The sequence below is a fragment of the Cyanistes caeruleus genome, chromosome 29, assembly GCF_971803275.1.
Source record: "Cyanistes caeruleus chromosome 29, bCyaCae1.hap1.1, whole genome shotgun sequence".
Taxonomy (NCBI): Eukaryota; Metazoa; Chordata; class Aves; order Passeriformes; family Paridae; genus Cyanistes; species Cyanistes caeruleus.
The window spans coordinates 4,626,194-4,643,477 of NC_141729.1; the positions used below are offsets into that span (position 1 = coordinate 4,626,194).

Sequence of the window (17,284 nt, forward strand, 5' to 3'; positions counted from 1 at the left end):
TGACTCTGGGAGCTCTGGGATGCTCCAGGCTGGGAATTTCAGCTGTTCACATGATGGTCCTGAGCTAGACAGAGAAGCCATGCTCCTGCCTCAGGTCCCACTGGGCTTGCAAAGGCATCAGGAGCTTTCACAAGGTTTTGGGAGCTGGCCCTGGCCCCAGGTGTGTCCCCAGGGCTCAGCCAAGGGCTCATGCCTGTAGTTGGGGGCTGGTTCAGGCGTGAGTTCTTGTAGTTCTGCCCATCTCTGATGTGAAAATCCTCAAATCCAGCTCTCAACTGCTGTAGATATGGATGCCAACGTATTGCACATCTATAAAACACAGACAGATCTCCTTGGCCACCATGAAGTTCCCTTTCCCCTCTACCTGCAGACAGGTGACTGCTGCTGCTCCACTTCCTTAAAAACACTTCCCTGGTAACTTCTCAGCACTGGAAAGGAGAAGAGAAATGTCACAGCAGGAGGAAAAAGTGTCACTGGTCACCCAAATGAACCAAAGTCCCACCAGAGCCAGAGGCTGTGGGATGGGCTCACCCATCACTGATGGTTGGGATGTTGCCACCACCACGCCTGGGAACTGGGGGACACTGCGGTCCCCAAAATGCAGGGGGGGGGGGTGGGTAGAGATCTGGGCCTGGGAAAAGGGCAGGAACTTCCAGAGGGGAATGGAACAGGGCTGTGAACCCCATAAATTATCTCCAGGCAGGTGCAGCTCCAAGTCAGCCTGTAACAGAAACAAAATTGTGAGTTGCAGGGGAAAATTTGATGTTTTTTTCCTGTTAAACTAACTGAGGAATCCAAATGGGTTGAAAATCCATTGGGTTGGTTTTCTGCTGGTCCTTTTCAATTCCAATCTTTTCATCCCTGGTTTGGAAGAAGCAGGCACAGAGGACCCAGTACACACCAGTAACTCCCGCTCCCTCAGGCACTGGTTCACCAAACCCCCCAGGTCCTGATGCCTGGATAACTCTAGCAAACTGAACACCCCAATGGACACCCCAAAATCCCCCTGTGCCCATCGACAGAGGTGTTCAGGGGAGGACTGCAGCTCTGTCCTCAGGAATTTCCCAGGAAGGTGCCAGTGGACAAGCAGCAAGCACTTCCCACACAGACCACACTCACACAGTGAGTTGCAGCTGTAGTTTTATTTCCTTTTGTGAAAAATAACAGGATTTTGAGGTGATAAAAACACAACCCCTCCCAGGGCTCAGCCCCAGACCCTGCCCACTCCAGCAGGACTGCAGGCAGGAGCGGCACCGACGAAGCAGCATCCCTGGGGCAGGATCCAGCTCCTTGCCAGGACAGAGCTGGCGATGGGAGCAGGACGGGAGGATCTGGGAGCAGCTGGAGGAACTCCTGCTCCTGGATCCGGGATGGAGTTCCAGTCAACACCTGCTGTATTTTGGTGCTGGCATCACCACGCAGGCTTCATCCCCGTGCCCCACAGCAGCGAGGAGCACTCAGTTCATCCCGCAGAGATTCCCATCATCGGCAGCTTGTGGAGGGTCTATTTCATTATTTTTTTTTTCCTTTTTTTTTCCTTTTTTTAATAAAAACAGTCTTTAAGTTGACTGCTGGCAGCAGCTCCGAGCAGAAAGCCTCTTCCTCTAGAGTCTGCTTCCAAAGAGTTCAGAAAGGGTCAAATATTGACCAATAATGGTTTTGGCTGCATTTGAATCTTGATTGTGGCTTCTGCAATGTACAGCGGGGAGGAGCCCGAGGGGGGAGGCAGGGGAAGGAGGCTTTTCCCTCAGTCAGCAGGTTTGGTGACCAGGGAGAGGGGCTGTGTCTGCAGCACAGCCAGGGCGGCAGGGATGGAGCCAGGCGGGGAGGACAGGAGAGCCGTGGGGGTCACCGAGGCAAAGGGGATGGGTCTGGAGAGGAGCGAGGGTGGGCTGCCGAGGCTGGAGGAGGAGGAGGAGGAGGAGGAAGAGGAAGAGGAGGCTTTGCTGGTGAGGATGGTGGAATGCACGGCGAGCTGAGCCCTGCCCTCTGGCTTGGTGGTGAGCGAGAGCGGCTGGGCCTGCTCTGAGTGGGTGGCGGCCGGCGCGGCCGGCGAGGCCAGCGCTGCCGACGGCGTGGCCGGCGAGTCCAGCATGCTGCCGTGGGACGAGGCTGGGCTGGCACACGGCTTCTCGGCCGGCAGGTACGGCACGCACGGCTTCTTGCTCTTGGAGGGCAGGGAGCCTGGAGGGACAGGCACGGCGTGAGGGCCGGAGCCCAGCACGGGGGGAGGCGGAGGGGGGGTACTCACTGTCCGCGTCGTGGCTTTGCTGCTGCGCCAGCTTCTCGCGCTTTCGCTTCTTTTTCTTGCCCTGGAAAAGATGATTTCAGGTCTTTTGGCCACCATGGTGGATGCTGTGGTGGGAAACAGGCTGGCGGTGCCCCAGAGCATCTGCGGGGACTCGGCACCATCACCCGCTGCCCCCAGCACCCCAACACCGATCCCCAAGCACAGGCAGCTCCCTCCCCCCAGCCGGAGCCCGGGCAGGGGCCGGGGGTGGCCAGGGCCACACGTACGTAGTTGTCCCGCGCTGACCAGGTCGGGTAGAGCTGCGAGTGCAGCTGCCGCTCCTTCCGCGCCAGCTCGTAGTACTTGGCCTGCTCCTCCCGTGACAGCGAGTGCCACTGCAAGGGGAGAGCATGCTGGAGACCCCAGAGCCACTCTGGGAGCCCCAAAGTCCAGCTGGAATCCCCAAATCCACACTGCTGACCCCAAGGACCTGCTGCCCTGGGCTGATGGGCCTCCATCCCTCCCCATCCCAGTGCCACCAGCACCTCCCTGGGACTCCCTGGGCTGGCAGTGCCCCAGGTCTGGGGTCCCATCCATAGGGAGAAGTGAAGCCGGGGGTCTGAAGGGTCCCTTGTGGGGGGATCCCCACCGTACCCGCCGGCCCAGGATCTGGTTGATGGCAGCGCTCTCCTTCAGCGTGCACTCGGCCACCACCTTGGCCCTCATCTCCTTCATGTACAGCATGAAGGCATTGAGAGGCTTCTTGATGTGAGGCTTCTTCTCCTCCTCCTTCTTTACTGCCACCGGGGATTTCCTGGAAGGAGTGGGACGGGGGTCAGGACCCCCAGTAAGAGCCCCCGTCCCCACGGCCGGCCCGGCCCCACTCACGAGCTGCCTCCAGGACTGGCGCTGGGCTGGGACGGCTCCTGCTTGACGATGGGCGAGACGATGGTGGGGTGTGGGATGCCTGAGGGGTGCAGCCCGTGCGTGGGTGGCGGGACCATGTGCGGGGAGAAGCGGCTGGACATCAAACTGCAGCGGGGGAAGAGGACAGGAGGGGTGGTCACCTCCCCACAGGCAGCCAAAGACCCCCCTGAGAACCTCCTGGGTTTGAGAGACCACCTGCCTCTACCCAGCTGAACTGGAAAACCTGAGAACATGCTGGAACCCCAATCCACTCTAGAAACCTCAAACACACTCTGCAAACCCCAAATCCACACTGCACTTCCCAAAGCCAGCTGGAGATCCTGAGTCCACCTCACATCCCACCCCAGCTTTGAGATGGTGACACCCCAGCCCAAGTGATGCCCTGAGCCCATGGGATGTCCCCTTCCTCCATCCCTGAGGACCAGCCACCCGCTCTGGTGGCATTTTCAGCCAAGAAGACCACCCTGATCTCCTGGGACTGCTCTGTGCCCATGCTCTGTGTGCAGGAAAGTGTGTCCCAAAACCCAGTGCCAGCTCCAGGGTGTCCCTGAGGGTCCCTCCCGAGACCCACCTGGACATGGAGGCGTTCATGGCAAGGGCGGGATACGGGTGCCGGAAGCCACCAGCAGGAATGGAGTACACAGGCTGTCCCTGCCTACAAAAACATGAGTTTCAGGGGGAAAAAAGATCCCTTCCCAGTTCATGGCATCTTTGGACTGGTCTTCAGCTGATTTCCATCTGCAAAGATTTTTTCCATTCCCAGGTTTTCCAGCAGTAGGGAAAAGCCTCCCCTCCCACCCCCCACGGGAGGCTGCAGCATCCAGCTGAGCTCGCAGGAAAATGGGATAAAGTGGGAGGAGGAGGAGGAGGAGGGTCTCAGTCAGAAGTGGGGCTCCCAGGATTCCCAGGAACCCCGTGCCAGGGTCAGTCCATCCTTACTGTGGCACGAGCCAGCCCAGCGGGTGTGGGAGCTGCCCCACGGCTCCAGGAGACAGCGGGTAATAGGGGGGCAGCTCGGGGGGGTGCGGCGGCCGTGGGATCCCTGTGAGGGGGAGAGGGGGCAAGGAGGGAGGTCAGAACAGGGGCACAGCAGCCTTGGAGCCCCCTGTGCCCTCCAGCACCTTTCCTTTGAGCACCCCAGCTCCCTCTGAGGACCCCAATTCCCTCAGCACCCGTCACCCCAGGCTGGGCAGGGCTGAAACAGCCACAGTGTAGTCCTGGGGGGATCCCCACACCCCAACCCAGCCTGTCGCTGGGCAAGGCCCCCCCTGGTCCTCGGCTGCACACCCCAGACCCCATTCCCAGCACATTCTCCGCATCATCACGCTCCCTCTGTTCCCCCAAAGGTGTCCCCCATGCCCTGCTCACCTGTCTTGGGGTCGATCTCTGGGGAGAGGTGGCTGGGCGGCGATCCGGGCTGGAAGGGGTCGTTGCTGTAGGTGATGAGCGGCGTCAGCGGGTGCATGTGATGGGCGTGCTGCACCACCGGGACCTTGTTGGACTGCAGGGAGAGCGTGTGGCAGGGGACCTGCGGCCACCGTCCAGGAACACCCCCGTGGGCAGCAGGGCAGCGTCACCAGGGCTGCCCCATCCCTGCAACTGCTCCAGGCAGCTCGGAGCAACCTGCTCCAGTGGAAGGTGTCCCTGCCCATGGCAGGATTGTGCCACTTTGGTCTTTAAGAGCCCTTCCAGCCCAAACCACTCCCAGATTCCCCAGCTGCAGGATCTGAGGGTGCTGGGAACCCACCACCCCAGTAGTGGGGGCTGCTCTTACCAGGTGGGCGGGCGAGGGCGAGCGGTTGTCCTTCAGCGTGGCCCCGGCCGGCACGTCCAGCAGTGGCCACTTCATCTGCAGGTACTGTGGGAGGGATGGGACAATGGCCTCCAAGAACCTTGGACACCCCTAGCCCCAAAAAAGCCCTGTCCCAATACACTGCACCAGTCCTGAAACATCACCCCACCCCCGGCCTCAAACACCCTCTGACCCCAAAACACCCCCAGCCCAAAAAGGCTCCCAACCCTGAAACACCTCACTCAGCCCCAGAACATTCCCCAGCCTCGCCTGCATACCCAGCCGAGGACGCCCCAACCCATGGGCTGGGGCAAAGAGGTTCTGGGGGCTTTTCCCCCTTTCTGGGTTAACATCTCGCTGTGACACTGGGGCGTCTCCTTGGCACCCCCAAAGAAAGGCGCTTTGTGCAGTGTTTGGGGAGACAGAGGCATTTCCCAAAGCCAACAGGAGGGAGGGTCCCTGGAGATGCCAGGGCTCGGGAATGTGGGAACGTGGCTGGAGCAGCTGCCTGCAGGAATTTCCCCAAATACAGACCTTCCTGAGCTGAGGCAGCTGGAAGGAAAGGCCAGGAGGAGTTTGGGGGAGTGTTAACTCTTGCAGGGCTGGGGGGTTCCTCCCCCTCACGTGGCCTCCTATCACCCCCAATGTGTCACATGTGCCCCCTGCAGCCCCTCTGGCTGTCCCCTGTCTCCAGCACGCCCCTCCTGCACCCCCCACCCCTGCCTGTAACTCCAGTATCCCCCCTCCATCTCCAGTATCTCCAGCCTGCATTTCTGATATCCTGTCCCTTCCTTCACCTTTAGTCTCCTCCTCCTCCTCTGCCTCCAGGAACTCCATCCGCAGCACCCCCCATCGCCCCCCTCCCTGCTGGCACCCAAGAACCCCCACCCAGGACCCCCATGGCACAGCACAGTCCTGAAGCTGATGAGGATTCCTCATGATCCATTTCCACAGCTGCTGGCACAGGGGATCCCCCAAAACCTGCTTCACTGCCTAACCCAGGAGCCACGGGGCCACTTCCCATCCCCATCCTGGCACAGGGACGCTCCAGCACCACGCTCCCAGTGCCCCCACGGGAAGACTTTTGGCACTACTGGGATGATCCCACAGGTGCCAGGACTGGATCCATCCCCTGGCAGCTGCTTGCAGGGACTGAGAGCTGAGACACCACGCACCCAGAGCACGCCTGGAATGCAGTGGCCTCGTGACCCTGGGCTCACCCTGACCTGCAGGCCCCACATCACCCGTGGGCTCACTGTCTCCTGCGGGCTGGCCACGATCTGCCAGCTCGTGTCACCCACGGGCTCACTGTCACCCACGGGCTCACTGTCACCCACGGGCTCACTGTCACCCATGGGCTCACTGTCACCCACGGGCTCACTGTCACCCACGGGCTCACTGTCACCCATGGGCTCACTGTCACCCACGGGCTCACTGTCACCCAGCACTCCCTGAGATGGAAGAGCTGCTCCCAAAGTGACAGCTTTGATGCACCCTCCAAATCTGGGTGATCCACAGTGCCAGGGCAGCCAAAATGTCCCAACAGCTCCATGGCCACGCTTGCAGCCACTCTGGGACGGCACCGGGGACCCCCCACCTGTCCCAAGCCAAGACCCCACATTGTGAGCACTGGATGAGCCCCTCGCTGCTCCCCCACCGTGTCCCCCTGTGGCTGTGTCCAGGACAGGGCAGGAGATGCCCCCTCACATCCCAAAGCCCCCAGCCCCAGCCCCTCCCTGTCACAAAGGGGCTTTCTGGGCTCTCTGTAAGCGCAGAAGGCGCCCGGGGACGGGGACAGGCGGGGAGGCAGCGCAGGGGGGACGGCAGTGGGGGAAGGTTTGGGGGATAAAAGGCTGATTCTCATTTTGAGGCCATTTCAGGAGCCTGGGGAAGGGAAAGGGGAAGGGAGGGGGAGGAAGAGGGGGGACTCTTTCAAAATATACAAAGCGGGGGGAGCTGGTGAATGGTTCAGTGGTGATGTGGAAAAATGAGCCCCCCCTCCCCTTTTTTTCCTCCCCATCCCTTGGCTCCAGCTGGGACACAGCCCCCACTGTCCCCCCACATGGGGATCTGAGCTGTGAAACAGCAGGGAAAAAAAAAAAAAAAAGAGAAAAAAAAAAGAGGAAAATAGTTGAAAATCGGTCACATTCCAGAGAGATTAGAGCCAGTCCTGGGTCCTCGTTACCAGCCAATTAAAACCAGGGATAACCCCTTCCCTGCTGGAGCCCATCCCTCTGGGAGCCCCAGGACCCCAGAGGAAAAGGGGCCAGGGGATCCCCTGACGTCCAATTAAGGGCATTCATGAGAGGATTTCCGCTCCTCTTCTGCACAGGGATCAACCCAGTTGTGATGATTTCCCTGGGAAGGGGGAAAAGTGCCACTGGCAAACCCTGGCTAGGGCTGGGCTGGGGCTGCATGTCCCAGTGTGGCACCTGCCAACATTGGCACGTCCTGGTGCTGTGTCCCAGGACTGCTCATCCCAGGACTGCTCATCCCAGGACTGCTCATCCTGGCATTCCGTGTGCCGATGTGGCGTGTCCCAGGATTCCATCAGCCAGCTGAGTGTCCCAGCACGTCCTGCCCCACTGTCCTGGTCCCAGCACCAGATGGGATTGTTGAGGGAGATGGGTTTTCCAGGCTGGATGCACCACATCCAGGGGTCCCAGGATCACCCAGCACTGCCCATCCCACTGCTCCATTTTCCAGGACTCATCCCAGTGCTGCACATCCCATCGCTTATCCCGACAGGCTCCTCTCTGCTGGGATCAAAGCCTCAGCCTTGGTGCTCACTGGCCTCATTTTGGGGGAGAAAAGCTCTGTTTGGGACCATTCTGCCAGAGGCTCTGAGGCAGGAGCCTCTTTGCTGTCTTTTCCCTTTGCCCAGGCTCCAGCCCGGAGATGATCCCACAGGAACCACCATGTGCTTCATCCCCATCCCCAAAACCCCCAGGACGAGCTGGAAGGCACCCATGAAGATTCCCATAGGCATCCATGCATTTAAATATCCATCCTTTTGTCCCAGGACAAGAGGTGGGGAATGGTGACCCCCAGCTACCCATCCTTACGACAATCCCTTTTCTGGCTGAAGGGTCTGAGGCTGCACCCAGATGGGGATGGTGCCAAAGGGGATTGGGGGGAAGCCCCAAACCAGGGAAAAAAGGAGTGGGGGAAGGGGAGGAAGGACAGGGGAAAGTAGGAACCTGGCTTCTCCCCCTCCTGAGCCAGGATGGGCTGTCCTTTGCACCCCAACAAATCACCCCCATGCCAAAACTCAGGGAGGAAACCCAGGAGCATCCCGGTCCCACAGAGCCCATCACCCACTCTGCAACCTCGCAGCGCAGCTGCTGCATTCTGCTTCCCTGGGATAACTGGGAAGGGAGAAATCCCAGTTAGAGCTCCGATTTACAGCCCAGGGAATGAGACATAAATCTCTTCCCCACTGCCGCCATCCATCCGCTTCCCAGCCAAATAATCTCCTCCAGATGTTGCCCATGAACACCAGGATGACAAATTCCAACCAGGAGACTTTTGGGAGGGTCTCCTGCATCTCCACACCCCAGGGAGAGCCCCAACAATTCCTGATAAGAGTTATTTTCCCATCAGGATTTAGGGTTTCTAAAGGGCAATGTGGGGGTGATGCAGGAGACATCACGTCCCCCTTTGGCATTTTTTGGGTGACACTGGCAAGACAAAGGGTGTCCCAAGGGACAAGGATTTTGGGGTGGGAATGAGGGTTTGTGACACCTTCATGACAGATATTTGTCCCTTCCTGTAACACAGCCACAGATACCAGATGGGAAATGGCAATGGGGTGGGATGGGAAGGTGGGAAAAGCAGCTGAGAGATGAAAAATTAAGTTAAAAACCCCCTCCATTAGGGATGAGCTGGGAGTGGTGGCACTTGTGTGACCTCATCTCCACCCACTGATCCCCTGTCCCCGCTCTGGGGACACTGGTGGCATCTGCTGAAGGACTTGGTCCCACAGGAAGGCAGGAGAGGGATGGGAGGCAGCGGGATGAGGCTGGAGCACTGCCAGGACAGCAGCTGGGACAGAGCCTGAGCCCAGAGCAGCCTCGGCACCGGGATACCGGAGCATCCTCCACACTGGGAGCCCTGAGCATCCCGAGCTTCCCCCACCCTTCAGTGCCCCGAGAGCCCTCCCCACACACAGGACCCAAACATCCCGGGGCGACTTGAGCCTCCCAGGGACACCCCGAGCTTCCCCCAGCCATGGGTGCCCCCAGCCATGGGGCAGGACAGGCTCAGCTCCCACCGGGCCCCCACTCCCTGCCCCTGATCCTGCTGCTGCCCCGAGGCTTTTGTCTGCAGCTCCCGGCCTCAATGGATCCATTCATCTCCCTGCATCTGCACGGGGATCCCAGCAGGCTCAGCCTGCCCCGGCACCAACAATCCGCTGCTCCAGAGCCTCCCCGGAGCATCCTTGAGCCGGGGAGCAGCAGCCGAGGGGCAGCAGCACAGCTCCCCGTCCTGCCCTCTGCCAGAGCCCCAGCAGCGTCCCCAGGGCTCCGGGACCCCCGGGGCCAACACAGCCTGAAATCGCTGCCAAAAAACAGCAGAAAAGAGGCAAACCGGAAAGGGACACATCTCCCCCTCCTCCTCCAACCTGCCCCGAACTCCGGGAGACGGAACACAACACACCCGGTCCCGGTCCCTTCTTCCCTCATCCCTCCTCTTCCTCCATCCAGGATGCACCGGGCACTTCCCCCCGGGTTCCTCTTCCCTCCCGAGCTCCCGCCAGCGACTTCAAGGAAGGAAAACTAATGAAAAGCAGCTGCTGGGAATTCCAGAAGGATGATGAATGCGCCTCAGTCCCGGAACAATCCCAGGGCTGAGCAGAGGCGCCCCGAGCACTTACTTCATCGCTTTAATTTGGGAATCGTGTTAGAAAAGGAGGGAGGAGGGAGATTTGGGGGGTGGGGGGAGTGGAAATCTCCTGTAGGTCTACAAACTCCGCCCGCAGGGTAATTAGCCGAAGAACATAATTAAGGAGCGGGATAAAAGGGCCATTGTGTGCGGCAGCTCTGCAGAGCAGTCAGGAGAGTCTGGGAGCAGGGAAACTGAGGCACGGGGAGGGCTCAGAGCCGGGGAGGACTGGATCAACCCAGCAGCTGCACAGAGCAACACAGACAAGCCAAAAAGTGCGAAAAAACAGGGTTTTTCCTTAATATTTTCCAGGTGGGGAAGGAAGGCGGCACTGATGGAGGGCAAATGCCAAATAAACCAGAAAATCCCAAATTAGTGCAGGAGGAAGCGGGAACTGCCGTGGTCCGAGGATGCTGAGCACCGAGTGAGCCCCCACGCCGGAAAAATCCCCCCATTCCAGCACCTCCGTCCGCATCCCAATGCCAAAACCCTCCACGCTCTGCCAGAACCGCCAGCAAGACCCGCCCAGTTTTTGGAGCAACCCTTTTTCCTGCCAAAAATCCGTATTTTAATCATTTTCCTTGGCAGCAGTGCAGTTAAGGATCTATTTTCTTTAGGAGACAGATACGGCTCTGTATCCTCGGGAATTCATTGCAGGAGTGGCGCAAAAGAAGCCGGAATAAGCCCAGGTTATTGATTTTTCCCTCATTTATTTTGGGATCGCAGCCTACCGAGGCGCATTAATTACATCGAGGTGCATTAATTACACCGGGCATGGCGTCGGGAAAGCTGTTTGGATGGAATTCCATGCCTGAGGAAGGTTTGGATTTATTTAAATCCTCGCCTCCAGACTCGAATTCCTGGGGTTAAACTGATTTTTTTGGGAATAATGCCAATCCTGTGCATGGTCTCAGTTTCGCTGCTCCGGCAGTGCCGTGCCTGGTTCCCATCCACTTCCCAAGCAGGAGAAAGATGCTGGGATGAGATTTTACCCCGGTGTGGATCCATCTCATTCTGGGTTTGGGATAAAACCAGCAGCTCCACACAATCCTGAAGGAATGGACCCAGCATCATGGCAATAGGGATTTGCATCCATCCAGCTCATGCATGTCCAGAGCATTTCCTTCCCATCCCGACCTGGATATCTTTGTGTTGTTGGGAATGATCTCAAGGAGCCAAACACAGCTTCACAGGTCTCCAGGTTCTGATTCCCCATGAAGAAATCCAGGCTAAAATGCTTCTCCGAACAGCAATGCCATCGTTAGATTCCAACAAATTCCTTCAGCATCAGAGCAGAGCCCCAGAAATACTCTCTGGACAGAAATTGCCTGGAAAGTGATTTGGGGACCACGGACACTTCCCAAATTCCAGGATCCCATTTGGAAATAACCTAGGAGCAAAGTAAATTCACACAGATTGAAGAGCAGGAGCATCCATCCATTGGTGCTTGGTGGCTTGGCATAGGGATGAGACTTCCTGCTTTGGAGTGTGGGAAGGCACTATGTAAACATATTCCTAAATATTTCCCAGATTTCCACGGATATCCCAGGTTTATTAAGATTTTGGAGTGGAGAAATGCAGAAGCACTGCTTTCCTGCCCAGTGTTCCAAAAAAAGTCCTCCAGTTGTTTGGCCAGATCAGCCTTGGCATCTGCAGACTCATCCAGCACCTTCCTGGCCACCTCCTCTGAGCATCTCCCGGCCACAGAGATCAACTGGGGTTTGCGTTTCTTCTCCTAAAATCTTTCTTTTCCACGCGGTTCAATCCACAGCGCCCAGCTGCGAAATGTGAGGCTGGGTGCCATGGCCACTGGGATGGCTGGATCCTGCAGATCAGCTTGTTTCCTCCAATGCTGGGGCAAAAAAAAGAAGGAAACAAGAAAAAGACGGTTCCCAAGGCAGGCTGTGCCTCCTGCCACCCCGGTGCTCCACGTGTCCAGGCTCATCCACAGCCTCCCGGGGTGAGGGTGGGAGGCGGGTTTGGCAAGCTCAGTGCCTCCGGGCGATGCTGCATGTGGGGATGCTGCACCCAGCTGGATCCAGAAGGGATTGGGAGGCTGCTTCCAGCAGAGGATTGGGAAGGCTGTGCCTGGATGTATCCGGTAGGGGATCGGGGATGCCGTGCCCAGATCGATCTGCTACAGGATCAAGGATTCTGTTCCGAGATGGTCGCGGTACGGGACTGAAGAGACTGAGGATGGATCCAGAATCAGATCCAGGATGCTGTGCCCAGACAGATGCAGTACAGGATCAGGGATGCTGTGCCTGGATGGATCAGGAACAGGATCAATGACGCTGAGCCTGGCTGCATCCAATATGAGATCAGCAGGATCTGGTTTGGGACTGAGGATGCTGCACCCAAACGGATCCAGCACAGGATCAAAGATGCTGCGCCTGGCTGGATCCAGACTGGGATCAAGGATGCTCTATCCTGTCATTTTCTGTTATGGATGTAGCAGAAGGATGTTGAGCCTTGCTGGATCTGGTACAGGATTGGGGGTGCTGTGCCCAGATGGGATCAGGGACACTGTGCCCATCCAGTTGCACTAGGTGTGATGATGTCCTGGGATCTGGGGGATCCCCGTGCTGCCACGCCGTGGGAGCTCGTGGAAGGGGGTTTGGTGATGGGCACAGAGCTCAGCTGCTCTCTGTGCATGAGTGGCTGTGGGATCCAGCAGGGCCTCACCCCGCAGCATCACAAAATTCAGCCAACCCACCCCCATCATCCCCAGCTCCCCCACATACACCCCTCACTAACTTGGCTCTACAGAGGCCCCAGTCCATCGGAATTCAGCCCAAATCCATGCTTTCCCAACCCCAGTCATCTCATCTCCCTAGAACATCCGGGAGGCGACACCAGCTCCAGCCCCTGTTAATTAATCCCCTTTCTGGGATTCATTACATCATCGTTAGTGGCCGCTTGTGACAGATCCCAACCCCAATCCCTTCTCATTATCCCGGATTCCTTGCCAGTGTTTGGCATCGTGGTCAATCGTGCTTCATCCCCAAAACCTCGTAATCCCAAAAGTGACAAATTGGGAATACAACCTTTATCCAGCCACGGCAAAACACCAGGATAATTAGCTTATCTGCCCTCCCCATCCCCATGAAGGGATTTGCACTTCACGGCCACTCCAACCAGTTGCTTCCAGGAAAGCAAAAGTAGGAAAATCCTGAAAATACGGAAAACTCTCCGCGCAAACCAGCTGGATTCTGGGATTTCAAACCATTATAAACACCACAATATCCCATATACATTCCATATGGGAACAGAGTTCCCTATGGATCCAGAGAAATGATATGTGGAAAAGCATCACTGGAGTGAGAAATACACCTGGACAATGAGGAGTGAGGAGCGGTGCTCCAGCCCAGGATTCGGTGGGTACCAGTGCCCGAGTCAGCATCCCTCCCTCCCCGAAGGCTCAGGACCCCCGGAGGGCTGAGAATTCCCTCGGGGGCTGAGAAATCCTCCCAGGACGGCTCTGTAGGGCCGCGTAGAGAACACCTTCTGTTCCTAAAACACCTTTACATCCCTGAAACGCCTTTTCAGGGAGAGAAATTGAGGGGGACGGTTTGGGGGTCGAGGGATTCTGCTGGGGGCAGGGGATCGCTCCCCCTCTCCCAACATGCCCCCCCACCACCCAGTTCTCGCTCAATTTGCTTAATCACTTCTCCCCCCGCGGCCAATGTTGGCCCATTAACGGCTTTAAAACCCGTTTAAATGAGAAAAGCGGCAGCTCTGGGTCAGGTTTCGGGGCGGGTCCCCCAGAGTGAAGCCCCCTCAAAGCCCCCCCCAAAGGGGCAAAGTGAACCAAAAATAAAGGGGGGTTAGGGGGGGTGCGGGGGGGCACTTACGGTGCGGGCTCCGCCGGGGGAGAGGGCTCCATTGGCGAGGTAGGGGCTGCCCAGCTCAGGGAGCATCAGGAAGGGGTAGCCGGGATAGGGAGGGCCCTTAAAAAAACCCCCATCCTGCTGTCGTCTGACCACTGGGGAGAGAAGGAAGGGGGGAGTCAGGAGGCGGAGGGGTGGGGGGCGCACCCGCGGAAAGGGGCGAGGCTGGGTGCATGGGGGGGCCCGGGGAACTCCCTCTGGGGGTGCCCAAGTCATTTTGTGGGAGTCCTTGGTTCTCGTGGAGGGTGATCCGCACTTGTGGGGCATGGGTGAGCCCCTCTGGGGTTGCTCAAGTCACTTGTGGGGGGGGGGTCCTTGATTTTCTAGGGGTTCCCACTTGAGGGGCACCTGGGTATGTCCCTGGGGGGGTGCCCAATCCCCTTAGGGGGATGCTTGGTTCTGTTGGGGGATCCCCGCTGGGGAGGGGCCCGGATGGGTCTCTCTGGGGGTGTCCCGGTCCCTTGGGCGTGTCCTCGGTTCTTCTGGGAGGTGTCCCCGCTACAGGGGAGCGCGGTCCCCCCGGGAGGGGCTCTCGGCTGCATGGGGGGAGTCCCGGGGCGTGGCGGAACCCGGTGCTGGTCACTCCCTGAAAGGTCTGGGGGTGTCCCTGGGGGTGTCCCGAGTCCGGCTGCTCCGTGGAGCCATGGGAGGCACCGAGGCATCCGTGGGGAAGCGAGCGGAGCCCGTTAGTGGGGCGGGGGGCGGGCCCTGGGGCGCGGGTGGGAGCGGGGACACGACGGGAGGGCAGAGACGGGGGAGTGGACACGGGGGACACGGCGGATGGGCAGACGGGGGGGCGAGGACACGAGGGTGAGGACACGGACGGGGGGAATTCGGGGGCCGGGGGGAGGAACACGGCGGGCGGGATGCGAGGGGAGTGGGACACGGGGGGAAACACATGGGGGGCGAGGACACGACTGCGGGGGGGACACGGTGGGGAGAACTGAAGGACACGGGGAGGGGAGACGGGGGGGGCACACGAGGGGTCCCGCCCGCGGCCGGGGGCGGAAACAAAGAAGTTGGGAAGTGTCGGCCGGTCCCGGGGGATGTGGCGGGGAGCAGGGGGGCGCCGGGAGGGGGGGTCCGGTACCTTCTGCCAGGGAGTCCCGCGGCTTCTGGAAACTTTCCCGGGGCGGCGGGGGCCGCTCCGCCTGCGGGGAGAGGCGGTGAGCGGAGCAGGGCCGGGCGGGGGGCGCCTCCCCCCGGCTCCCCGCCGCCCCTCGCCTCACCTCGGGGCCGGGGCCGACCACGGGGCCGGGGCCCCCCCGGTTCTCGGTCTCGCTGACCAGCGAGGACTTGAGCTCGTCCAGGTCCCCGTGGGCCGAGCCGCGCCCCGCGCCCTTGTCCTGCTCCTCGCCCTCGTCCTGGAAGGCGATGAGCTCGTCGGGGGCCCCCAGGTCGTCTCCCCCCGTCGGTTCCAGCTGCGGCATCGTGGGGTCCCGCCCCGGCCCCGCCGGGCCCCGCCGCCGCCGCCGCCACCGCCCGGAGGGTCGGGAATGCGCGGGGCGGCGGGGCGGGGAGGAGCCGGGATGCAAACCGACACCGGGGGCCGGGCAGGGGCTCGCGCCGCCCCGCCGGGCCCGCACTGGTCCCGCCGCCGACTCCGCACCGGCCCCGCTGCCCACGGGGCGCCCACGCTCGGTCCCGCCGCGTCCGAGGCCCCCTGCGCGTTCGGGGACCCCCATCCTGCCCGGGCTCCCTATCCCGTCCGTGCCGTCCTTATCCCAGCCAGGGTTCCTCCGCCTCGTCCAGGGTGCCCCAGCTGGGGTCGCCCCGTCCCGTGCAGGTTGTCACCTCCCATCCGAGTGTTCCCATCCCACCCGTGGTCCCCCCATTCGATGCGGGGTGACACTTCTGATACATCTGAGTATTCTCAGCTTGCTCACGGTCCCCCCCAAATTCCATCCATGTTTCTGCCACCCAACCCAGTTGCCTCCGCCCTCCCTGGGTGCCCCCATCCTACCCAGGGTACCCCTCCCTCCGCTATTCCTGTCCCATTTGTGTGCCTCCATGTCTCAGGAAAGCCCACATCTCACCTGGCCCGCCACGGTGTCCCCATCTCACCCATGTGTTTCACCAGAGTGACCCCAGTCTACTCCAGTGTCCCTGTCCGTACCCCAGGGAGTGCTCAGAGGGAGATGCCCATCCGTCCCCACACTGGGAGCAGGGTCCTGCCGTGATGGGACCTGCCAGCCTGCAAGGCAGACTCATTGGAAAAACCGCTTTCCCGTTTATTTTTTACCGGATGGGCTCATTCCCACCATGCGGGGCTGGTGGGGTGGCACCGAATGGGCTTTAATCCAGCATCTCCAAAGCATTGTCTTTGTCCCATCCCATCACCCCCAGCCTGACCGTGAACCCCAATCTCCAACCATCTCCAATCCCCAAACCCCTGGGGCCACCAGACTCCACCACCCCCCGGCAGCCCCTTGCTCCGCACCACAAAGGTTCTTCAGTTGCTTTGCCTGAAATACTTCATGAAAAGGCTTTTGTACCGTCGAAATCGCTGGTGACCCCAGTCCCCCCTGCCCAAGATTCCCAAGGAAAAGCAGGAGGCAGCTGTGGGGGGTCGTGCCGGCTGGCCCTTCCCCGCTCCCAGCCCTCCAGATGTTTTATTGCCCTGTGTTTAATTAACATTTCCAGCCACGTGCTGAATGGGGAAGCTCAAATCTGCCCCTTCTTCCCAGACAGCTCCTTGTTTAGGGGTACATGGAGCAGGGGTATGGATATGTTCAGGGGTCTGTGTGAGTCCCAGGATGCTAAAAAATATAAAGAATCACCTTATGCATTATTTTTTCCCGTATTTCCCATAAATATGGGATGAATCCTCAAGGCATGAGGACACAGCTGCTTCTCAACAGGGGACAGTGGAAGGTGAACATCCTGTGCCACCCGGCACTCCCCAGGTTCCCCCCAGCTTTGCACTCCTATGATCTCCTAAATCATAAAAAGGCACTGGCAGCCCTGAAGTTTTGGAGTGCTTCCCAACATTTTTGTAGGTTCTACAAACACAGGAGAGCCTCTCCAATGTGTTTCATCCACTGGGAGGTGACATCTGGTGCTCTGGGGGTGATGGCCGGATGAATGGATGGGGGGATTCATGGGATGGAAGGGATGAGGGGTGTAAGGTGGACCATCTGACACCCCAGGACTCTCAGCCACCCCAGGGCTTTTAGGTGCCTCAGGACCCTTGGACATCCCAGGATCCTCCATCACTCCATTCACCATCTCCCACCCCATCCCACTCCCCCAGACACATTTTTCCCCGGGAGCTGGAGGCACGAGGGTATTCCTACCCCCTCCACCTCCCCAGCCAAAGCCTGAGACAAATCCTGACAGAGCACTGGAACCATCACAACCACTGGGGACAAACCGGGGGCCTGGGGGGCTCCTTAAACCCCAGCTCGGCCTCCGGGGGCTCGGAGACCTCGGGCCCCCGTTATTTCCCCCGTGTGTGAAGGTGAGGGGTCGTGGATGAGTTTCTCCCCGTGGCCCACGAGCCCGCAGGGGTGGGGGGTGAGACGCCCCAGGAGTTTTGGGGGAACCTCCCCCATCTCCGCG

The 17,284-nt window shown here is 59.6% G+C and overlaps 1 protein-coding gene and 1 long non-coding RNA gene across 6 annotated transcripts; one reads left to right on the forward strand and one right to left on the reverse strand.

The window, feature by feature from the left end:
* Nucleotides 1-1,123: 1,123 nt before the first annotated feature.
* Nucleotides 1,124-15,237, reverse strand: TCF7L1 (transcription factor 7 like 1). Of its 5 annotated transcripts, XM_086865246.1 has the most exons (12): nucleotides 14,953-15,236; nucleotides 14,814-14,874; nucleotides 13,688-13,818; nucleotides 4,932-5,015; nucleotides 4,526-4,658; nucleotides 4,097-4,199; nucleotides 3,729-3,812; nucleotides 3,119-3,262; nucleotides 2,885-3,044; nucleotides 2,518-2,625; nucleotides 2,252-2,312; nucleotides 1,124-2,184 (listed from the first exon to the last, which is right to left on the reverse strand). In XM_086865246.1, exons 1-12 carry the CDS (start codon nucleotides 15,151-15,153, stop codon nucleotides 1,748-1,750), a joined length of 1,707 nt encoding a protein of 568 aa, XP_086721372.1. In that variant the 5' UTR covers nucleotides 15,154-15,236; the 3' UTR covers nucleotides 1,124-1,747. The 5 variants fall into 5 exon arrangements, with proteins under 5 accessions (XP_086721372.1, XP_086721371.1, XP_086721370.1 ...); XM_086865245.1 differs by having other exon boundaries at nucleotides 1,124-2,312; nucleotides 14,953-15,237; XM_086865244.1 differs by having other exon boundaries at nucleotides 14,814-15,237.
* LOC147648952 (uncharacterized) lies at nucleotides 1,946-13,434 on the forward strand. The gene is made up of 2 exons (XR_015279723.1): nucleotides 1,946-2,143; nucleotides 10,146-13,434. It is a non-coding gene; the product is annotated as an uncharacterized LOC147648952 (long non-coding RNA).
* Nucleotides 15,238-17,284: the final 2,047 nt, after the last annotated feature.

Coding starts and splice junctions, on each gene's coding strand:
- TCF7L1 (XM_086865244.1), bottom strand. CDS start 15,153: ATGCCGCAGCTGGAACCGACGGGGGGAGACGACCTGGGGGCCCCCGAC. Junction 13,819..14,813: donor GCGGGACTCCCTGGCAGAAG/GTACCGGACCCC, acceptor TTCTCTCCCCAG/TGGTCAGACGACAGCAGGAT. Junction 3,045..3,118: donor GCCAGTCCTGGAGGCAGCTC/GTGAGTGGGGCC, acceptor CACTCCTTCCAG/GAAATCCCCGGTGGCAGTAA.